General features: G+C 39.9%; 1 protein-coding gene across 1 annotated transcript in view; it reads right to left on the bottom strand.

The window, feature by feature from the left end:
• Positions 1-1,076: 1,076 nt before the first annotated feature.
• LOC139708045 (ATP-dependent RNA helicase A protein-like) overlaps positions 1,077-21,658 on the bottom strand; it is a 41,272-nt gene continuing 20,690 nt past the window's right edge. The window contains exons 12-30 of the mRNA XM_071620033.1: positions 21,026-21,217; positions 18,660-18,801; positions 17,562-17,644; positions 16,616-16,772; positions 15,598-15,698; positions 13,577-13,675; positions 12,917-13,031; positions 11,649-11,743; positions 10,629-10,702; positions 9,763-9,915; positions 8,905-9,065; positions 8,058-8,169; positions 6,962-7,123; positions 5,733-5,817; positions 5,133-5,175; positions 4,097-4,320; positions 3,273-3,388; positions 2,334-2,540; positions 1,077-1,725 (exon numbers count right to left, since the gene is read on the bottom strand). Coding sequence (XP_071476134.1) covers positions 1,077-1,725; positions 2,334-2,540; positions 3,273-3,388; positions 4,097-4,320; positions 5,133-5,175; positions 5,733-5,817; positions 6,962-7,123; positions 8,058-8,169; positions 8,905-9,065; positions 9,763-9,915; positions 10,629-10,702; positions 11,649-11,743; positions 12,917-13,031; positions 13,577-13,675; positions 15,598-15,698; positions 16,616-16,772; positions 17,562-17,644; positions 18,660-18,801; positions 21,026-21,217 — 2,970 coding nt within the window. The remainder of the gene's footprint in view (positions 1,726-2,333; positions 2,541-3,272; positions 3,389-4,096; positions 4,321-5,132; positions 5,176-5,732; positions 5,818-6,961; positions 7,124-8,057; positions 8,170-8,904; positions 9,066-9,762; positions 9,916-10,628; positions 10,703-11,648; positions 11,744-12,916; positions 13,032-13,576; positions 13,676-15,597; positions 15,699-16,615; positions 16,773-17,561; positions 17,645-18,659; positions 18,802-21,025; positions 21,218-21,658) is intronic.

Here is a 21,658-nt window from a genome sequence, read left to right on the forward strand (position 1 = left end):
CAGTCATAGGCTGGTAAAAGACAAATAAAAATCAAAATAACCACAGTGGAATTTATAATACCTAATTCAATTCATACTTTGATGTCAACCAACAGAGGAATTCCTACTCAGTACAAATGAACACAATAATTCTGAAATCTTATATGAATTCCTGCAATATAATCAGCACTATCTTGCAGATTTGGCTGACTGACAAGTAATAGCCAGAACGAAATTGTGTACTTTACAAAAACATACATTACAAAACTATGTTAAACGTACTAACGTAACAGTCTTTATTTCTTAATGCTGCATGAAGTTAATGTCAAGCTCTTGTGCTTGGGCAAATGAATAATGGGCTAAGCACAAAGCACACCTCCACAGCTTAGCCTATTTTGAAAAAAAAAAAAAAAAGGTTGTATATCGTAATTTCTTACCTCCAAAATATCTAGTCTGAATGCAGCAATATACTACACTAAAATGCCTTGGGTATGAACATCTGGTTACAGTATCTTCATAAGCAACAGTGTCTAACATACAATGGATATTCCGCGCCATTAAATTCTGTTCATTAGAAAGAGGGGAGATGCTATCTCTGACTTTTCATGTAACACCATTCTACCCCTTGATCGATGCTAAGCCACGTTGTCTAGAAAGTGGAATCATTACAAATGCACAGCACTAAACAGAGGAAGATCTAATACCACTAACATTTACAACACTTAAACAATACATAAACAGCAATGACACATAAAGAATCCCTTTACAATGCTAGTAACAACATTTGAAACTTACGACAGTGTTTCTGTACTGGTCTGCAATACCAACAATAGCTACTGGTTCATGAAGAGAGGGTATCAAAGCATACTATGAACTAAGCATTATAACATCCAATGACAACTCCTCAAATGTATTTATCTTTGGAATAACCCTGATTGGACAAAATCGGAGGCACAATAACCTACATGTGTTTAAGGGTATAGTTTACACCATGTATAGTACATGTAGTTTCACTCCATCGATATGACTTTACTGTGCTCTTGTGGTTCAGCAAGCAACCACATCTGGCAAAACTCCCACATGATGGTAGCGTGATGCTAATAGTCGCCATAGTCACCTCCGTAACTCTCTTCATGCCCTCCTCCGTAGCCCCCTCCCCTGCCTCCTCCTCCTCCTCCGTAACCACTCCTCTCGCTTCCCCCACCGAAACCACCTCCCCCGTAGCCTCCGCTTCCTCCTCCGGGTCCACCCCCACCTCCTCTGCCTCTCCCTCCTCCTCCTCCTCCTCTTTCTCCCTCACCACCCATTCTCCCACCACCACTGCCGTACCCTCCGCTGAATCCTCCTCCGAAACCAGATGAGCCACTCCTATCCCCCTTCTCAAAGTTTCCGCCCCCACCACCACCACCACCACTATCTCCTGCACTCCCAAAGCCTTCTCCTCTATCTCCCCTATCTCTGTTCCCAAAGCCCCCATACCCCCCTCTGCCTCCTCCTCCTCCTCCTCCATACCCCCTTCCTCTACCGCCTCCAAATCCTCCGTAGCCGCCGAAGCCTCCTCGTCCGCCTCTGTTCCATCCACGCCCTCCTCTTCCTCCCCTGAATCCTCCTCCTCCTCCACCAAAGCCTCTTCCCCCACGGAAACCTCCGCCACCACGGCCTCCTCCGAATCCACCTCCTCCGAATCCTCCTTGCTGGCCTGGTGGACGCGAGAAGCTGAAGCGCCCTCTCTTGGCGGCGTTGGGACTGAGAAGCAAAAGGCGACAAAAGGACATAAAACAATCTGATAGATTTTCTTCACAATTCAATTTTTCTAGTCATAATCATGGCAAGTCTTATAATTTTTCTTTCTTGAACTTCTCTGCTTGGAGGAATATTCTCAACTCTGTCTTGACCACTTACAGTCTGGCCAATGATAAATTCACTTTTTCTTCAAGTGTTCTGTAACTACTACACTTTGAGTGACCCTATGAAAAAAAAAAAAAACAACTATCTGAAGTTTCATCAGCCCCAAAACTTTGAATAAGGGTAGAAAGCTAGCTTACCGAATTTTCACTGCATCTATACATTAAATTTAATTTCTTCACTACCGATCAAGTAGGCCAAGAGATTCCTACTTTTGAAGAGTCCTCTTCTCACATTTAAAAATGCATTGATAGGTCTGCAGAGTGCTAGCATGGTCCACATAATATCTCAATTAAGGGTCTTACATTGTAGGAACAATAATTGGTGGTTTATTGATGAATACATGACATATTGGACAGATAATCATTATTACCACATAATTTCTAATATGAAATTGCTTGCCATTTTAAAGCTAAACCTGTAAAAAACTTAAGGACTGAATAACTCACCCGAAGTTTTCACCCGACTCGGGGCTGCCAAAGAGGCCAGCGTTGGGCTTGGAGAGGGCCCGGATGATGTTGATGAGCATCTCGTCCTGGGGGGATGGAGTGACCACGGAGTCCGGGTTGGAGGTCATGTTGAAGATGAGAGACTCGATGGCTGGGTGGAGTGCCACCACCTTGGCTGCTGACTCGTGACTCATTTTCAGCTGGACCCTGTGCATGAAGATCAAATTGATATTGTCATAAAACCACTGTGCTATGTTATGTTCCAATTCACACCCATGTTTTGCATTTATTTATATTGCATTTTATCTATCAATGATAATAAAGTTCACTAATTGTCTGAACTGGGGAAAAAGGTAAAAACAAAATTAGATATTAACTCAAAAAGTGAAGGGATATGTTTGTTTATTTTTTCTGGATGGCAAAATAGAGAATGAATAAGCAGAATTCAATATGCAGCATTCAAATCTTGGAAGATAGTAATACAATAATTGTGGAACAGAATCACATAATCTCATCAGGACTACTAAACCTAGTAGTGTTGAATATGCATTTGATACTGAACAGTTAATTTCCCATGTGACCTGTCTTGTTTGGTGTTGATGATAGCTTCTCTGGCATTTGCTGACATGATTGACAAGGGTGTTGTGGTTTGGTTTTACAATACTTCACGTGTGGTTCTTAGGTTGTAAGTTCAAGCCCAATCCAGAAAAGAGTCTTAATGTCTTTTGGACCCACATGTGATTTACAATGTCACAACTCAAATAAATAAGCACACAACGACCATTAAGATGTCAATTTTTCATGATGTTTCAGAGTAGCAGATACCAATCAATTACACTTTGTATTTCTGGCCAATTTGAAGTAAAATGATAAATAAATTGCTTGAAAAGTAAAACATAGTGCACAGTGTGTGGTTAGTGAAAGGCAAGAGTTACAGACCAGTCATCCAACTTGATGATGCCCCCACTGGACTCCACCTTCCGGGCCCCAAAGAGTAACAGGTGCAGGGGTGACACCATGGTCATCCCCTTGGCAGACACAGCTCTGGTTCGGATCTGTACAGATGAAGGAGATTTAGCACTTTGCTGGTGATATATTACTCTAAAACACAATATTTTCGCAGCATGAAATTTTCGCGAATTGGAGCCGACGGCCTGTTCGCAAGTTCCCTTTAACATTCAATGCGTAATCACTATAGTGTAGGCAAGAACTTCCACGTGCATTTTATTTTCATGAATTTTGGCTCTTGCGAAATTCGTGAAATTGAAATACACGTGAACATTCCTCATTTTACAGTATACTTTAAGAACAAAGTGGTGGTTAAGAGATTATCTTCTAAGTGTAAAATATAAGAAAAACAAGTGAAAAACTCTTGATGACATCAAAGTTGACAGGGTAACCCTAAGCCGTAACATCATGTTTCAATCTTGATGTGAGGCATGGCAACAATTGCATGTATGTCTTAAAATACAAAGTTACTACAGTAAATTTCCTTTCATGCATACTTCCTTCTTTGCCACTCTTGCTTTTAAGACTATGCTACCAAGACTGTATAAAGCTCTTCACAGATAGATATGTACAATCTTTCAATTTTGTTCTGACCAAACTGAAATACTGGGTAAAGCTGCATGAGCAATCTTAAGTCTACTTCTTCAATCTTGCATGCACACACTTGGTTTACCTGACTTTCAATGATTTGATATGTACGACTACAATTTGGCAAATGTCAAGTACTGACAGAGAAGTCAAGAAATCAAACTGACCTTCTCCCCAAAGACGAAGAACGGAGAGGGGAACTTCTGCTCGAACTTGGAGTAGTTGACAGACGACTTGTGGATGAGGGCGGCCTTGTTCTCGGTGGTCAGCAGCTTGCGCTTCTCCTTGTGGTAGCACACGTTGGGCCAGAGCCCCATCGTCAGGAGGGAAACCACGATGTCCATCTTGGGGTCCGGCGCGTTGAAGTTGAAGAACTGCGGGGCGAGGCATTCTGCGTGGGAGGCAAATTTTAGCCAGCTCCATCAGCATCTAAGCATGCCTCCACTGACAGAAAGAGCTCAATTCCTACTGTTTCCAGGTGGCAGGTGCATATTCATGATACAAGGTACTACTAAAAACATTTCCCTAACTTCCAGCCCACTGGTCAGTGGCGGATCGGGGGGGGGGGGGGGGGGGGGGGGGGGGGGGGGGGGGACCGCATGCCCCCTCTTAATTTTTTTTGCTTAAACAAAAGAAATAAAACGAAAAAAAATGGAGACCCCCCTTTAATTTTGTAAAGGCGCCTCCCCTTTACGGAATTCCTGGATCTGCCCCTGCTGGTAAACATGCTTTTTACTCTGTATTCTAGCTCAATCTGGACAAACACAAACACAAAATGAATAGTAACTTGTAAATCACAAATGGCAAACTTGAACATGTCAACCCTTTATGTGCTCAGGCACTTAGTCTAACATGCCCAGCTTTTTCATCAGCATTGAGTAATCCATCCAAGCTGGACCAAGTTGTAAGGCTAGCAAGCCCACTAAGGAGTGGCAATGTACCACAGTCTAACAGGAAGGCTGTGGTGACACAATAGAGACTAGGGACATTCGATAATCTCTATTCATTGACAATTAGTTTCCAGACATCTGTACCAATCAGCGAGGAAATCTTCCATCAAAGCGCTGTGGCTATGAAATGATTCTGCTACGTACTGCTCAAACCAAGTATACATTGCCTCAAACTTGTGTTAGATTACTGGATATATTGTTACATAACTTATTTCAAAGAAATAAACTGAATTGAACTTCCATTCCAACTCACCCTCAGGAAAGCCTTCCATGACTAGAATATCCTTGAGCTGGTTCTGAGATATAAAATAAAGTTAAAGATAGAAAGAAACAAACAAACATAAGAACAGACAGACCATTTACAAACTTGAGCTCCAGAAGTAAGAAGTTACTATGTGTTGAAGGATCTCTCAAGTAGCTTTTACACTTTACAAACTCCCTAATTATGATAATCTTACCAACATCACATATATTCTTTCTGTCACAGTTCAAAGGGTACTTTGCAATATAGCTCTTTCCAGTAGGCAAGAGCTGATATTTTCAAGAAAATAACTTTCTTTAAAATTTACATACACAACATCAATGTACTGAAGAAGGGGAAAAAATTCTCCAACCTTAGTAGATGAAAATTTAATTGCAAAACTTAAGAGTTTAGGCAAATTTTGAACAATACTGATGAGATTAGCTCTGGGAGAGAAACCATCGTCAAAAAAGAGGCCTATAACTGTAGATGATCCATAAACCCACTGAGGACGAGTCCCAAGTATACTCGAGCAAGTGTCTATGGGAAATGCGTGCTGTAGCAAAATCTGCCCATCCTCAACGGGTTAAGAGGTAGGAGAGCTGGACTCACCCTGGCTTCATAGATCATTCTGAGTGTCATCATCTGGAGGTTCTTGTGGTCACAGTAGTTCATGGCTGCATCCTCTCCACCTTGCCTGCATCATGTGTGGAAAAATTTGACAAACTCTTCATTTCAATCAAATCCTGTCCTCACTAATTAGCAACCTACTGGTATACAAAGTCAAGAGCATTTTGAGATCAAGTAGATGAGACAATTATCTCTTGAATTGATGCACTTACAATATCCTCAACATCTTCAGGAACATACAATTGTTGAGAAATTGTCTCAACTGATTTGAGCACATTTCCTGGAACATGCAGTCTTAACAAACCATTGGCCACACTCCTGTATCACATATGATGGTACAAGTTACAACTTACCAATATTACTGAGAGTTTCACAAGGTAGTAACTTCCATTATTAATACCTCCAATATCACGCGGAGGCACAAAATGTCTTAACATCCCTTTAAAAATTTCCAGTTTCACATTTGATGACATCAGCCCTGTAAATGTGGACATTTTTGCGCATTTCATGCAACCAGAAACTAGCACAAAAATAAAAGCATGCGAATATTTTTGCTTGCCATATATATGTTCCAATACTGCAGTTGATGTCCTGATTCCGCGGAAGTAAAAACACGCGAAACTCTTCTTACTCGGCCGAGCACAAAAAATTAGTCACACGAAAATATCCACTTTTACAGTAAGTCTAACCTTCTATCAAACATCCATCCAGTATTACACATTGGATTAATGATATCTACAATGATTTTAGTTCTCGTTCTTAGAAACTCATTGTGATAATAAATCTTCAGGTAAAAAACACAGTTATGAATACTTAGGTAAACAGGACTTTTACATCACACTCCACTCCTATGCAAAAAAAAAAAAAAATCACAAAAACATGAATACACATACACACAAAATCACACAACATGAAAATCTACACATCCATTTATTATTGGCAAATAAGATGCTTAAAGCACTTTGAGGATGGAGCCAGGGATTTACTCAAATGCGTTTTCTTCTCATTCTTGCAGTAACCTGCTTCCTTCAACATTATATCCATGAGTACGCAGCATAACAATTTCACCATACTCAGTATGCCGCACTAAGCGACTCTTTGCAGGCCCAGGGCGACAACCACTTTACACACAAACAGACAAGACAGTCACAGACAGACATAGACTACCACAAACATACAAGAGTAACAGAGACAAACTAGAAACAACTTACAGTTGCTCCTCCCACTCCTGGAAGGCTGCTAGGGTGGCGATGTGGTCGCTGTGCCTCATCCCGGAGAACCTGCGATGGATGTTGCTGACTTTCCCAGCAAACGTGATGAAGATCTCCGGGAAGCACATGCTACTTGCAATGATGCTCATGGCATCCCCAACACTGCAAAGACAGCAAGAGTGGGGTGTGAATCACAGTTCACATTCTTCTATGATTTCAATCCTACATTGCCTAGTATACAGTATGTCCCAAAAAAAATTACAACGGGGCCCTCCGCAATGATAACTTTAAAAATAGTGAATCAATCTAAATGCAAATTCAGGGTATGAAACTATAACTCATTGCCCACATCTTACAGAAAACCCCACTTGATTTGCTTCAGTGGTCAAAGAGAAATACGGAATTTTGAAGAGGATGTCAAGAATCTCTTCTGTCCAAGTTCTGTCTATTATTCACACACAAGATCATCGAAGTGCTAAACTCGGAAGAATCCGATTCATGACATGCTTTACAACAATCCACATTTCTCTGTGACTGCTTAACCAAATTGAATGGGAATTTCTGCAAAATAGAGCTAAAATGTTATATTTCAAAGTTTCAAAGTTTCAAAGCTCCCATGTAGTGCTATCATATAAAGCAAACAGAATCAAAATTGGCTCATAAATGACATTTTGATCACACACGGACGCACACACACAGGGACACACGGACACACACATGTACGGAGCCCGTTTCATAGTCCCCTGCTCAAACTCGTTCTGTGGGGGCAAAAAATGCATGTGCATTGTAGTCTCAGAATAAAGTGGCACACAGGAACACAAGGGCCCGAATTCACGAAGGTGGTACAATTGAAATTATGGTTTATGCAAATTTCTTCTGCATGAATACAATTGACTGATTGTGTACGCAACAGACGTCCAGTAGCAAATGCGCATTGTTACGCGCATGTCAAAGGTACACCTATTTCATGCTTATTTTAGACCATGGTCTAAGTTTAAATCACCTTCCTGAATTTGGGCCATCGGGTCAGTGGTAAGGGAGGTAATTGCTTCTCGGTGAAGAGGAAAGGTGACCTTGGAGGGTCATTTATACTCACAATAGCACACAGCCCAGGATAATCATCTTTCCCAGACGAGGTTCAATGGGCATCTTGGCCAGGATGCGGCCTACGGGAGTCAACTCTTCTTGCTGGTCCAAGGCATGCATTTCTGAGAAAAATAAACATGGAGGGGAAAACCCATGAACAAATTGTTACAAGAAACATTCCAGTGGATGGTTGCACAAGTTTTAGAACAAGTTTCCCAAGGATTCATCTCTAAAAATGTGTAAGAAACATTGTATACCATAAAACCAGAAACTTTCCCAGAATGAAACTTCACAAATTGGAGCTGACGACCTTTTGCGTGGCATGAAACTTTCACCAGCTGCCCGCCATGATGGCATACAGCACTGTACTAGCATTCAAGGTACTGTGTACACAAAAATTTTTGTGTGAATTTTACTTTCACGAATCGTGGCTCCTCGTAAAAATTTCATGCACATAAAAATCTCTTGTTTTACAGTAGATAGGACTGTATAAATTCCTTAACATCAATACTTTACAGGCTATGGCATTAGAAAGTGCCAAACAATGTGTTGCTGTTGTAACAAAGGAGTCCATGCACACTGTGGAAGAAATGAGGGACTGATTTGTTGCATTAACCACCATTAAAAAGAATCATTTTAACTTGTTGAAGACGCACTGATTTTGCTATAACACACATTTCCCATAGACACCTGCCCGAGTATTCTTGGGACTCGTCTTCAACGGGTTAAAACCAATTGTCAGACACACAGATTTTTGCAGAATCCCTCAGATTCTGGTACAAAAACAAAATCATGATCCCCCCCCCCCCCCCCCCCGTAACAATGTAACAAGCCACAAATACATAATTTGGACACACCTTTCAGTGCAGCGACGGCCTCTACCACTGAGTCCAGTGGGGGTGGCTCAATGGCCTTGCCTAAGAAGTCTGCAATGGTGCCCAGCCGTAGAAGCTTGATGGTGAGAGCCAGTTCATGGAGGGGTGTGCGGAATATCTCAGGCACCGAGTGTTGCTCCAACCTGCAAAAGGGATACAGGTAAGATCAAAGATTCGACTGAAAATGACAAAAGGCACTTCTCTCTGAATGATGTAGGGTGGAGCTTGAAGTACCATTCTCCAGATATTCTAGGACTTTAATTCAAAGTTTGGATGCTACAACTAAGAAGTTAAAGATACACCGATATTGTACGTACCTCCTGTCAAAACTTTTAAAACCATTCCTTCTCATAAACATACTTCTTGACACACGAGTTACAGGACATAAGAAAATCCTTCATTATCTTGAAACGAGAATGCTCTCACCTAATATATATCAACTCACTGGATCAAGAACAGAGTTACTGTTTTTAGCACACAGTGACTTTGTCCTACCTATTCAACATCTATGTTCCTCAATTTGTGTAAAAGAAAAGACAAAAGTCTGTTAGCTCAAGCACTATGTTTCATGTTGGCAAAATATACCCAGTCACCTAATCAATGTCATGAGGACAATTGCTATGTACAAACCCTTTTCTCCTATCAGTAATTAGCAGATGAAATATGCAATAGCTTCTTGACAGAGAGAAGTATACATTGTTGTACGACAAGAACTTCATACAATTTTGGGTTGCTGCACTATGTAACAATAAGAAGCACACTTCCTCCTTGGCATGCTGAGAGTAATCCCACACAGATAGAGTTGACTGTCCAATTCATCAAGCAAAGTACTGTACTCACTTGTTGAACCTAGCCCTGCTGATCATGTGGAAGCAGAAGCCAGGCCGCACTCTCCCTGCCCTGCCCCTCCGCTGCTCCAGGTTGGTCTTTGATGCCCACACGATGGCGTAGTTCGTCATGTTGTTGTGAGACGTGAAGAGCTTCATTTTGGCTCTTGATGAGGACAAAAATGAGTAGTCGAAGATTTTAAAAAGTGAAGCAAAGACAGCCTGACTTCTGATACTCCACAATCTCGACCTGAATCTAGACAAGTACCACTATCAAAACTCTTAATGAATCAATCATTTGCCTGTTTTACACAGGTACAAACTCACAGACGTGTGAGGGAATGACAATCATATTTCAGAACTATTTTCTTTTTTTTTCGTGTCACAAAGTTATCATTTTATAAGATCCACAGCATCCAATCTGGACTTTAATCTTTGCAATTCTTACTAAAATCTCAATAAATCAATAATTTGCCTGTTTTACACAGCCACAAAAAGCACAGACAAGTGAGATGATGACAATCATGTTTAAGCACTGATTTTCTTTTGTTGCATACCAAATTTATAGTTTTATACAATCTATGTCTGTTCATGCACCTAAACATGGTTGCATGTACTTGAGCTATCAAGAACATCAGAAGTGATGGGTAAATCTTACAAAGTTTACACAATGCATCTGCATTTTCATCAGATAGTAAGAAATACCGTACACACCATGACTATCTGATCAGAATAATACATTTCACGTCAACGATCCTGATAAATCTTACAATGTATCTGACACTATGAATGCAATGTATGCCAGTGACACATCAATACATGTGTGTGTGTGTGTGTGTGTGTGTGTGTGTGTGTGTCCACTATTCATGGAAAACTCACTTGCAAATGTCAATGACATAGACTACGTCGTTGATCGTAATGCTAGTCTCAGCAATGTTGGTGGACAGGATGATCTGCAGGGATAAAAGAAGAAAAAAAGAATCACTTTAAAGGACAAGTCCACCTTCATATACATGAGGATTGAGAGAATGCAGCAACATTAGTAGAACACATTAGTGAAAGTTTGAGGAAAATCAGACAATCTATTCAAAAGTTATGAATTTTTTAAGTATCTGCCCAATCATTGCTGGATGAGAAGACTACTACAGTGTATGATGTCACATGCGTACAACGATTTCACAAAACTTTACTTTTTGAATAAAGTGCACATTCCTTCAACTTGTTACTGATGTATGTTAAGGGTAATATTACTCCACCTGCCTTCTGAAAGAGAGAAGTCGAGTGTTCTTTTGTTATGCAAGAAAAATGGAAATATGTTGAATTTCCTTTATTCTTTCTTTATATCTTTGTACACATGTGACATCACAAGCTATAGTAGTCTTTTCATCCAGCCATGACTGAGCAGAAACTTCAAAAATTCATAACTTTTGAACGGATTGTCCGATTTCCCCCAAACTTTCGCTGATGTGTTCTACTAATATTGCTGCATTCACTCAACCCACATGTCTATGAAGGTGGACTTGTCCTTTAATAATGGGATCACAATGCTCTACATCCTGATAACTGCAAAACATACTGAAAATGCCTTCATTATGAAAAAGCTTGCTTTAATAAGCAACAGCTTTGGGTGTGAAACAAAATCATGCCAACCCACATTTAAAGAAACTTATCATCATAGTGATAGTTTACCTTCCAAGTTTGAAACGCTACCATACGCTCCTCATAACTGTGCAATTATGTCAAATAAGATCTGCAACTATTCATGTCACCTGATTCTTGAGTTTCTACCTGTCCCCCTCCAAATAATGAGCGAATTCGACAGTACTTTCTCCAATCTTTGATCCCAGAACAACAGAAAACAAAATATGAGACAACGGGTATATTTCTGCCAATTCTCACCTTGGTGACACCCTCCGGCATGGCGTCAAAGACACGATGCTGCTCCTCCTTTGGGATCTGGGAGTGAAGTGGGAGGATGCAATAGTCTCTTCCACCTAGAAAGGTCAGGAAAGAAAACCAAAAAATACCTCAACACTCTCATAGCTGGCAGATTTTTCTTACTCAAAGGGAAACTATTAAGACTCTATTTATTCAGCTATACAACCCAAATTCTGCTACTGTAAACGTGGAAATTTTCGCGGTACATTAATTTTCGCGGATTTCGCGCTACGTTCGGCTAGCGCGAATTCAAAAACGCGCGAATATATCTTCACAATTTTCTATGCACATTTTGAACGGGATGAATTGTGTGCTCTTCATCGATGATACTGCTACGTAGTACAATGTACAGGCATGTTTACGCTACTGTGCGAAGAGACGATACTTTATTACTAGTATCGCACGCACCGCACGCACCGCACTACATTCCCCCGTGACTACGGTACTACAGTCTGAGTACAGGGTACTTGTACTCGCAGTCGAGCCGCTCGCTACGTCGCTTGTCGTACGCTGGCATAGCAAGCTAGCTATGTAGCAGGGGCTTTGGATGAAAGCAGTGAATGTGTACTACAGTAAAGTAACCTGCTGCGGAGCGCGAATTTAAGAACCCACGAATACGTTTTCGAGCCGCTCAGCGCGAAAAATTAATCGCGCGAAAATATTGACGTTTACAGTATCTATTCTCACACTAGCATTCAACAAAGTCAAAATACTATTCTCAAAGTGTGAGATGCCACGTACCAAATGTGTTGCATCACACAGAAATTTGAAATACCATTCCTTACTCTGGCCACATCACTAATAAAACGAAGGAGGGGGGCACTAAAACTTGGTAAAATGCTCTCATGAAAAGGGTGTGCCCTAATTCATCAAACATTGAATACCTTACATTCAACTTTACAATATCACACCCTGAATGCAGAACATATATTACGAAACACAGAAAACCACTTGCTATATTCAGGACCCATTTTTTTCACACAATACAGGACACCATCTGCTTCTCTTGCGATACCCTTAACAAACCTTGCAATACCACTCATCACGTGCAGGGGAAAAAACAAAACAAAACAAAACAAAGATGGGATACCAATTGTTAATATTTGGATGGAAGCTACTCATCCAATAAACGATACCTCTACCTCACTGTAGCAAAAACATTTGAAATACTTCCGACAAACTCCACAGGATTTGCCACAAATTTGGATTAAAATTCAGACACCACTCACCAAACTTGGGGTGTTCCTGCAGGTGGCGCATGAGGGCAAAGATCCAGTTCCAGCCGGGCAGGAAGATCAGAATGGCTCCAGGCACACCCAGACCTCCGATGTAGACCAGCAAGGACTGTAAGTTTGAAAAAAGATGACTGTGGGCTGGCAAAGATGGAGACTACTAAAATAGCCTTAGTGTCAATTTAGTGCAAGCAAGGTACAATGTATCTTTAGATTGGCGCTGCTTCTAGACATGAGCTGCTAGTGAGTTTAATAAAATGCACTTGAGCTTGTAGTATCACTTTTCATTGCCCACCTTCTCAACTCCCGTACAGACTGTGCAAAAAACATTTACGTCATGTGGCACGTTTTGAGCAATCATGATGGAAATAATAGCGCTATTTTATAACTGGACTCAAACCAGAGTACGCCACGTTCATTCCCTCCTTCCCCCTATTGTATTTATTCTAAAACATTACTCAAATCCATGCAAAGTGGGAGAGCTGCTCAGTTTTATGTGAAAGACAGAAAAACCAAAAAAGAAAATATGTCTACAAAAGATCCTCTCACTGGGAAAAAAGCAGACACCATTTTAGATCAATTAATATATCAGATTTATACCAATTCTGAATGACAAAATAAGAATATTCATTGAATGGGGGCAAAAAAAAATCTCACCTCAATGAGTTCAAAGTTCATCTCTTTCTCACTCATCTGCATGAGCGCCCTCTTTGTCTGCTCACTGTATTCACCACCGACAACCTTGTTCATGTTCTCCTGCAGCAAACCAATAACAATGTTAAAAGGGTATGACATGTTATGTGCATTAAAATCACTTCAATTCAGCAGGACTCCTTTACAAGTTCCTATAGTACTTGGGGTAACAGCCTTGACTTCAAGTAAAATGGAGGACTCAAGCTTAAAGGACAAGTTCACCTTCAAAGACACGTGGGTTGAGTGAATGCAGCAATATTAGTAGAACGCATCAGTGAGAGTTTGAGCAAAATTGGGCAATCCGTTCCAAAGTTATGAATTTTTGAAGTTTCTGCTCAGTCACGGCTGGATGAAAAGACTACTATAGCTCGTGATGTCACATGAGTACAACGATATAAAGAAAGAATAAAGAAAATTCAACATATTTCCATTTTTCTCGCATAACAAAAGAACACTCGACTTCTCTCTTTCAGAAGGCAGGGGGAATGATATTACCCTTAACATACGTCAGTAGCAAGTCGAAGAAATGTGCGCTTTATTCAAAAAGTAAAGTTTTGTGAAATTCTCTTTTTATTTTCCTTATATAGTTGTACGCATGTCACATCATACACTGTAGTAGTCTTCTCTTCCAGCAGTGACTGCGTAGATACTTAGAATATTCGTAACTTTTGAACGGATTGTCCAATTTTCCTCAAACTTTCACTGATGTGTTCTACTAATATTGCTGCATTCTCTCAATCCTTATGTATATGAAGGTGTACTTGTCCTTTAAAACCACACTCATATTGCAACTGATTGAGAAATATCCTTCCATTGATGTAAATAAACACAGATTACTGTAAAAGCTGTTAATTTTGCAAGGATTTAATTTTCACAAGTTTAACAAATCATTGTTGGGCAGTGAATTTAACCAAACTTGAAAATATAGCAAACAGATAAGCATTAGTGGACTTTACCACAGCCCTGGTGTCAAATCGCAAAAACAACACCTAGAGAAAATGTCTGTGACCTCTTCATTAATAAAATACTGTTACAAAAAATAAAAACTTTTATACTATTCAGTGTTTTAGTAGTGGTCATGATAAAAAAATTATGGGCATACATACTCGGGTTGAGCTACAACCAATGATCTCCTGATTGCGAGACAGGCATAGACTACCAAACTTTCACCAGACAGCCAGTGCTGGTAAATATCCCTTAGAACCAATATTGTGTATTTATTCAAATTAATGAATTCTCATATTGCAACCAATTGACAAAGTGCCCTTTATCATTATAAAACGAGCACCAATTATTCAGTGTTTCAGTTGTAGCCACAATAAAAAAAATCATGGGCATACATACTTGGGTTGAACTTGAACGAAAGATCTCTTGATTGCTAGACAGGCATTTCATCTAATAGACTACAGAGCAGACTAATCGTAGCTCAATATGATGATTTACCAAAGCAAACGATGTCAAATGTTAAAGGGACTGTACAGTACTGGTTGAGGTAAGGGATTCATGTTTTGAACATTTTTAAGTGAGATAATGAGAAACCTCTTATGAAATATGAAAGAGCATGTAATTTTAAGGAGGATTCGACGTTTATTTGATGAAAATTGGTTTTGAAATGGCCGAGATATCCAAAAAAGTGATAATAATAAAAGGCGACAGGCTACAACTTTATTAAGATCTCTTTGTTTCACCTTGTTTTTGGATATCTCAGCCATTTCAAAACCGATTTTCATCAAATAAACTTTTGATACCCTTTAGAATTGCATGCTCTTTGACATCTCATAGAGTGGTTTCTGAATATCTCGCAAAATGTTAAAAGCTTAATCCTCACCTCGACCAGAACTGTACACACCCTTTAACTCTGGTCACATTACATTAATCAACACTAAAATACCATATTTTGTGCTCCTGTAGTGGGAAGATGTCTTTACTACTTCACAAAAACTTTCCCTGAGAGAGAGAAAAAAAAAGAAATGTCAAATTCTCACCTCATCATCCGCATCATCGTCATCATCATCCCTCCTCTTCTTCCGCCGATCCATGGTAGGCACGAAACCAAGCATCTGGACGATGTCTTCCAGGTAGTACTCTGAAATTCGAGTCAGAGAAACATGTCAAATTGGTTATACAAAGCACCACTGTATCGAGGACCAATGTCAATCATCTTGCGTAATAAACCCTAGAACACATTTTGCAGTTCATACTATTTTAGGTTAATGTCAATAGACACTGCTGGTTGCCAGCTTATTGAGCAATCAGAATCTGTCTGTGTAATGAGCCAGAAACAGAAACTTTATTTACAAGCATTTGATCTGATCAGAAGAATGTATTCAGTCATAAAAAAAAAAGAAAACAACCTACTATGGTAACTGAAATGTCTTGGCTTACTACACTGCTGCATTGACAGTGTTTTGGTGCTACATCTGAAATTAGATCTTAATAGTCTGTTAAATGCACTGAAATTCTTAACAAGTCTGAAATGCGCAATATAAAAACCAGCTTCTAGATGTGAAATATGATTGGACATATAAATATATAAAGGCATTATATCCAGGCAGTATAGTTGGGATTGCTTTTTCTTTTTTCTTTTTTTTTGTGAATCATTTTGTTAAATAATCAATCTACCAATCAGCTGCAAAATATTTTACTGTTCCTGCCTCAGATGCGAACAGCTTTAAGAATTAAATGGAACATCCATACGTAGTTTTTCAACGTCAATTACATGTGTCCTGAGATGGCTGCTCATGAATGTATACCCACTCTTCCCAGCAAAGAAATGATAAAGTTTTAATTTGTCCAACATTTTTTACTATATTACACACACATTTGGTTGAATGCCATAGTACCAATTTCTGTTTAATCTTCAGTTACCAAAATACTTGATAAGTCTGTACACTGAATTTCTATCAAGTGGATGATATGTATTCACAATTTCCCATTAATGAGGTGAAGTGAGGTGATTGTTGGTGTAAACCTTTTTTGAAAGACATGTTACATCATTCTTACCTTGCACTGGATGTGCCCTGCCATAGACCTCAATGACGGGGCAGTCGAGGAAGTAGTGGCTGAACATCGTGGTGTCAATGGTGGCCGACATCAAGATAATCCTCATGCCTGGGTTGGCGTTCAGCATGTCACGCAACACCACAAGGAGGAAGTCAGTCTGATGGTGTAATGAATAAAAATATGTTACATGTAGTCATTTAATAAAATGAAGAAAAAATACTTCATCATATGTCTACAGTAAAAGCAGATATTTTTGCATGAGTAATTTTTCACGCTTGGCCAGGTAAGAAGAAATTTGCATGTTTTTAATTCCGCGGGATCAAGACAATTACTGGAACATACAACAAAGCAGAAATATTTACATGCTTTTCTATAGTATTTGTTTGCACGAAATACGCAAGAATTTCCACACCGTGAACATTTCCACTTTTACAGTAAATTATGTTACTGTGCATATCAGTTGGCTCCCACATTTTTTTTTTATGCCACACTTTTGTACACAAGCACACAGGCTTTTTTTCTGCATCCTGTTTAACCTCCCTCTTCACTATTTCTGTTGTTTTGTTTTTATCCCTTTTATTAATCACTGCGTCGTTCCTGATCTTGCTTGATGTTTCCTCTCCATTCATCTTTATCCTTCTCAGATTATCCGTAGGGATCATTCCACTTTTCGTTTACGTTTGATCTCTTCACTTTCTTTATCCCCCTTTCATACCAGATTGTCTCCCTGATTATGACACCATGAACCACCTGCACCCCAGCAAACACGGACCCCTTTCAAATGCATAAGCAGGTGATCTGCACCACATAGTGCCAACTGAAGTCATTGTTTCATTTTTTTTTTAAACAAATGAACACAAAAGATAAGTCAACCAGACACACATATAACACAATCACAAACATTTGATGACTCTACAGACAGACATAATACACAAGTAAAACTCACATTCAGATCTCTTTCGTGGATCTCATCAACAATCACATGAGAGATGCCACGAAGACCAGCTTCCAGCTTCCTCAGCAACGTACCTGTTACAGAAAATTAAAAATAAATACATAAATTTAAGAAAATCTCTGATTTTCCCTCGGTGTCTTTACCCAGTATTGGCATAATACTGACAGACCAAAAATGACTTCAACTGAACACACACCTGCATATATTTGCGATGATGTCTGCTTTGGGGGGGGGGGGGGGGGGGGGGGGGGGAGAAAGATACAAATGTATGTCATGGATATTAAATCCTTCATCATATCATATCAGAATTGCATTGCATTATCATTATCACATCATGATTGAAGAAGAATATGTCACAGTGAGAGTATTGGCATGATATTGGGAAGACTGAATATGATTTCAACTGGCCATCTCTCACAACACACACATGCATATATTTGTGATGATGCCTCTTTTGGGGAAGAAGGTGACCCATGCATGTCAGGGATATGAAATCCTTTATCATATCATATCAGAATTGCACTATCACATCATGATTGAAGAAAAATATGATGTCACAGTGGAAGGGGTTATAATATAATTCACTGCATTTATTAGAAAAGGCAGATTTCAGACATGCCATCAGAGCAACACAAAAACTACGCAGGCAAATGTTAACATTATTATATGCTAAGACAAGTCATAATAATATTTGTGATGATTGAAAGAGAAAATGAACAGAGCAAAATGCAATCTCCCTCCCTTTTTCTGTTCATGTATCAAAGGACTTGACAAAGTATCTTAACGACCTGATAGCGTGGGGATTCATGGGTGGCTCAATTCATTTGCTGTCTATCAGTGTACATTCAAAAACCACAAATAGCATCGGTCAGCAAATACATGTATGTGCATTGAAGTGAACATTCATTGGTAATGGTCGACTCCAATAGAGAGTCTTTGCCTGCGTGTGTATTTACACAGAGTTTGCTGATGACGCTGTTTCAATTGGTTATGTGGATTCTCAAACATACCCAAGCCAGGCCAGTCTTCCCACTTCATGGCATCCCCACACTACAGGGTCTACGTTAAATGAGTAAAAGGTGAACCTACCGACTGTCATGAAGACCATAGCACCAAGTGGACGGGGTCTCACGGTGTCAAATCGGACGGAGTAGCCCGTACTGACACCAAGGGGTTCGCTGCGTTCAAATGCGACACGCTCAGCAATGGAAATGGCACTGATTCGCCGAGGCTGTGGAGACAGAGCAAACAAAGCCACTGATGAAATACTTCTCGTACATATGCCATATCAATGAATCACCAAAGCATTAGCAAATGACCCTGAAAATGTACCAAGCTCTTCACATTGTTGAAACAGACCACACATGCAGGAAGTTGAGATATGTTTCATTCAGACAAAATGAGAATGTGCAATTCTTCAAATCATACACACAACACATAGGCTTCAAAGACATGAAACTAACCATGTGGTCTACTTGAGGAACAATTGTGACCTGCTACAACACAAGGCAATCGCCAAATTGTGTCTCGCCCATTCGCGTACAAGGAATTAATATTTTTCATAACTCCCAGAAGTTAATTGACTTGCTTATGACCTTTGAGTGACCTTCAATACTCTAAGGGACATTTACCATCCAAGTTTGGTCACAAACGGACAAAGGGATCAAAAGTAATGAGCCATAATTGAAACGCGCCATAAAAACTTAATATTGGGCCCTAAAAATTTGTTGACCCCTTTCTGTGACCTTTGACCTTGTGATGACCTTTAACTCCCCAAGGGACATCTACCGTCCAAGTTTGGTCACAAACGGACATAGCGATCAAAAGTTATGAGCCACAATCAAAACGCGCCCTAAAAACATAACATTGGGCCCTAAAAGTTTGCTGACCCCTGTCTGTGACCTTTGACCTTGTGACGACCTTTACCTCCCCAAGGGACATCTTCCATCCAAGTTTGGTCACAAACGGACAAAGGGATCAAAAGTTATGAGCCATAAACGAAATGCGCCCTAAAAACTTAACATTGGGCCCTAAAAGTTCGTTGACCCCTGTCTGTAACCTTTGACCTTGTGGTTACCTTCAACTTCCCTAGAGACATCTACCATCACCCAAGTTTGATTGCCATTGTAGCAACATGTGCTGAGTTACGTGTGATAAGAGAGTCTTGCAAGTAAACTTTAACGTATGACCTCAAATGACCTTTGACCTTATCCTGTGACCTCCAACGGCACCATAACATGAAGGTACCCCAAGTACATCTATGACCCAAGTTAGGTTGTAATCCAAGCAACTTATGTGAAGTTATTTGTCAAAAGAGAGTCTTGCAGGTAAACTTTAACATACTTGTAGAAAAGTGTCTTGCACATATACTCTTTAATATATGACCTCAAAATGACCTTTGACATCATCACATGACCTCTGACAACACCATAACATGAAGATACCCCTAGTGCTTCTATCATCCAAGTGTGGCTGCCATTGCTGTAACAGTTGCCAAGTTATAATATGCATCATAAGAGAGTCTTGCAGGTAAACTTTAACATTTGTGACGGACGACGGACGGACGCCATTTGGATCCCTTAGTCTCGCCTTCACCTCCGGTGGGCGAGACAAAAAGTATCCAACAGTAGGGGGAAGGCGATTTTCTAAAAATGACATGGCCTCATTTCCCTACTCTTCCGCTTGAATTTCGTATATAACACGACTCATAAAAATACCTGGTTGCGGAGATATTGATGATTTTATGAGAGCATGTCGAGTGGTCTGGGAATTCTGCGTTTCGAGAAAACCACCTACAAAGTTTTCCTCTGATGCAATCATGACCATGGGGAAGTAAGGCAGTTTTCAGCTCTTGACAATAGAAGGTATGCTCCTAGCAACCTCCACCATGTTCATTCAAGCTTAATGCCAGTGGTCTATGCACAACCAATCGGTAACCACGATGCCACACACTGACCAATAAGATCACAATGACCAATAAGATCACTCCCTCGTTGTTAGGGGTGGAGTCTATCTGCGGCGTTAAATAAAAATCTTTGGACACGTTTCTGTTCAGTTGAAAGTTGGAAAATCAAGGCTCAGAAAAACGTTAATCATTTGCCTTTCCTTTAATAATTTAGCTTCGAAATTTCAGCAGATGATAGAGGAAACATCAGACTACAAAATTTTGTCGAAAACAGAAATTCGATGGTTTTAAACGATTTTGATGATCTGGCTTCAAACTCGACTTTCTTGGCTCAGCTGTCAGCGACTTTCGGATGCTTTTGTTGTGGCGGGTCACCATTAAAGCTAACAAGAGCTGCAACTGAAAAAAAAAACAACAACAGCTGACCATCAGTAAAGACATTGTAGCTTACTATCGTACTTGTTATGGCCATCTCATGATCACAACATACTACATGTACATTGCATACCACAGACATCATAAGACAGATAACAGTATTGCACGTTCTAACCTGGGTGATGCACAGATTGCATTCTGCACCCCGCCCTGCTCTGACGAAACTGTCCAGGATGAACTGGGGCACCTGAGTGGTCTTACCACACCCTGTGGCACCCCTGATGACCACCACAGGGTTATGGTCAATGGCATCCAGAATCTCTCTCTCTGACTGGACAATGGGCAACTGATGACGCTCTTCCTGGATCTACATTATAAAACAGGATATCAGCAACATTTTAGACAATTATTGTTATCTCTCCATGTACTTACTTAATGGTTTCATTGGTCATTTTTAAAACATAATTAATCTAACATATCGTCTTATATCCAAGGATTTTAGTCTGAAACAAAAAGAGATGTCCATCAAATTTGATGTGTTCGTAACTCATCATTATCATTATTGGAAGTCTGAAAATAACAAGCAACACTTCCAAGTCTAAAGAAACACAAATAGTAAAATAGCAATGCGGTTGTGTTGACAAAATATGTACTCAACGAAAGTATAAAATCACAGTCGTTCAAAGTGCATTGTATTCATGATCAAAGTTGATATCACCCACACAAATATATATGAATTGATGAAATTTTATCAATAGCCAATACATGTGTCCATCACTCAGCTGCATGGTGGAACTAAGGTTTGTAA

This window comes from Diadema antillarum, unplaced genomic scaffold (assembly GCF_040938485.1).
Source record: "Diadema antillarum isolate AM-2024a unplaced genomic scaffold, OU_Dant_1.0 seq00001295_RagTag, whole genome shotgun sequence".
Lineage (NCBI taxonomy): Eukaryota > Metazoa > Echinodermata > Echinoidea > Diadematoida > Diadematidae > Diadema > Diadema antillarum.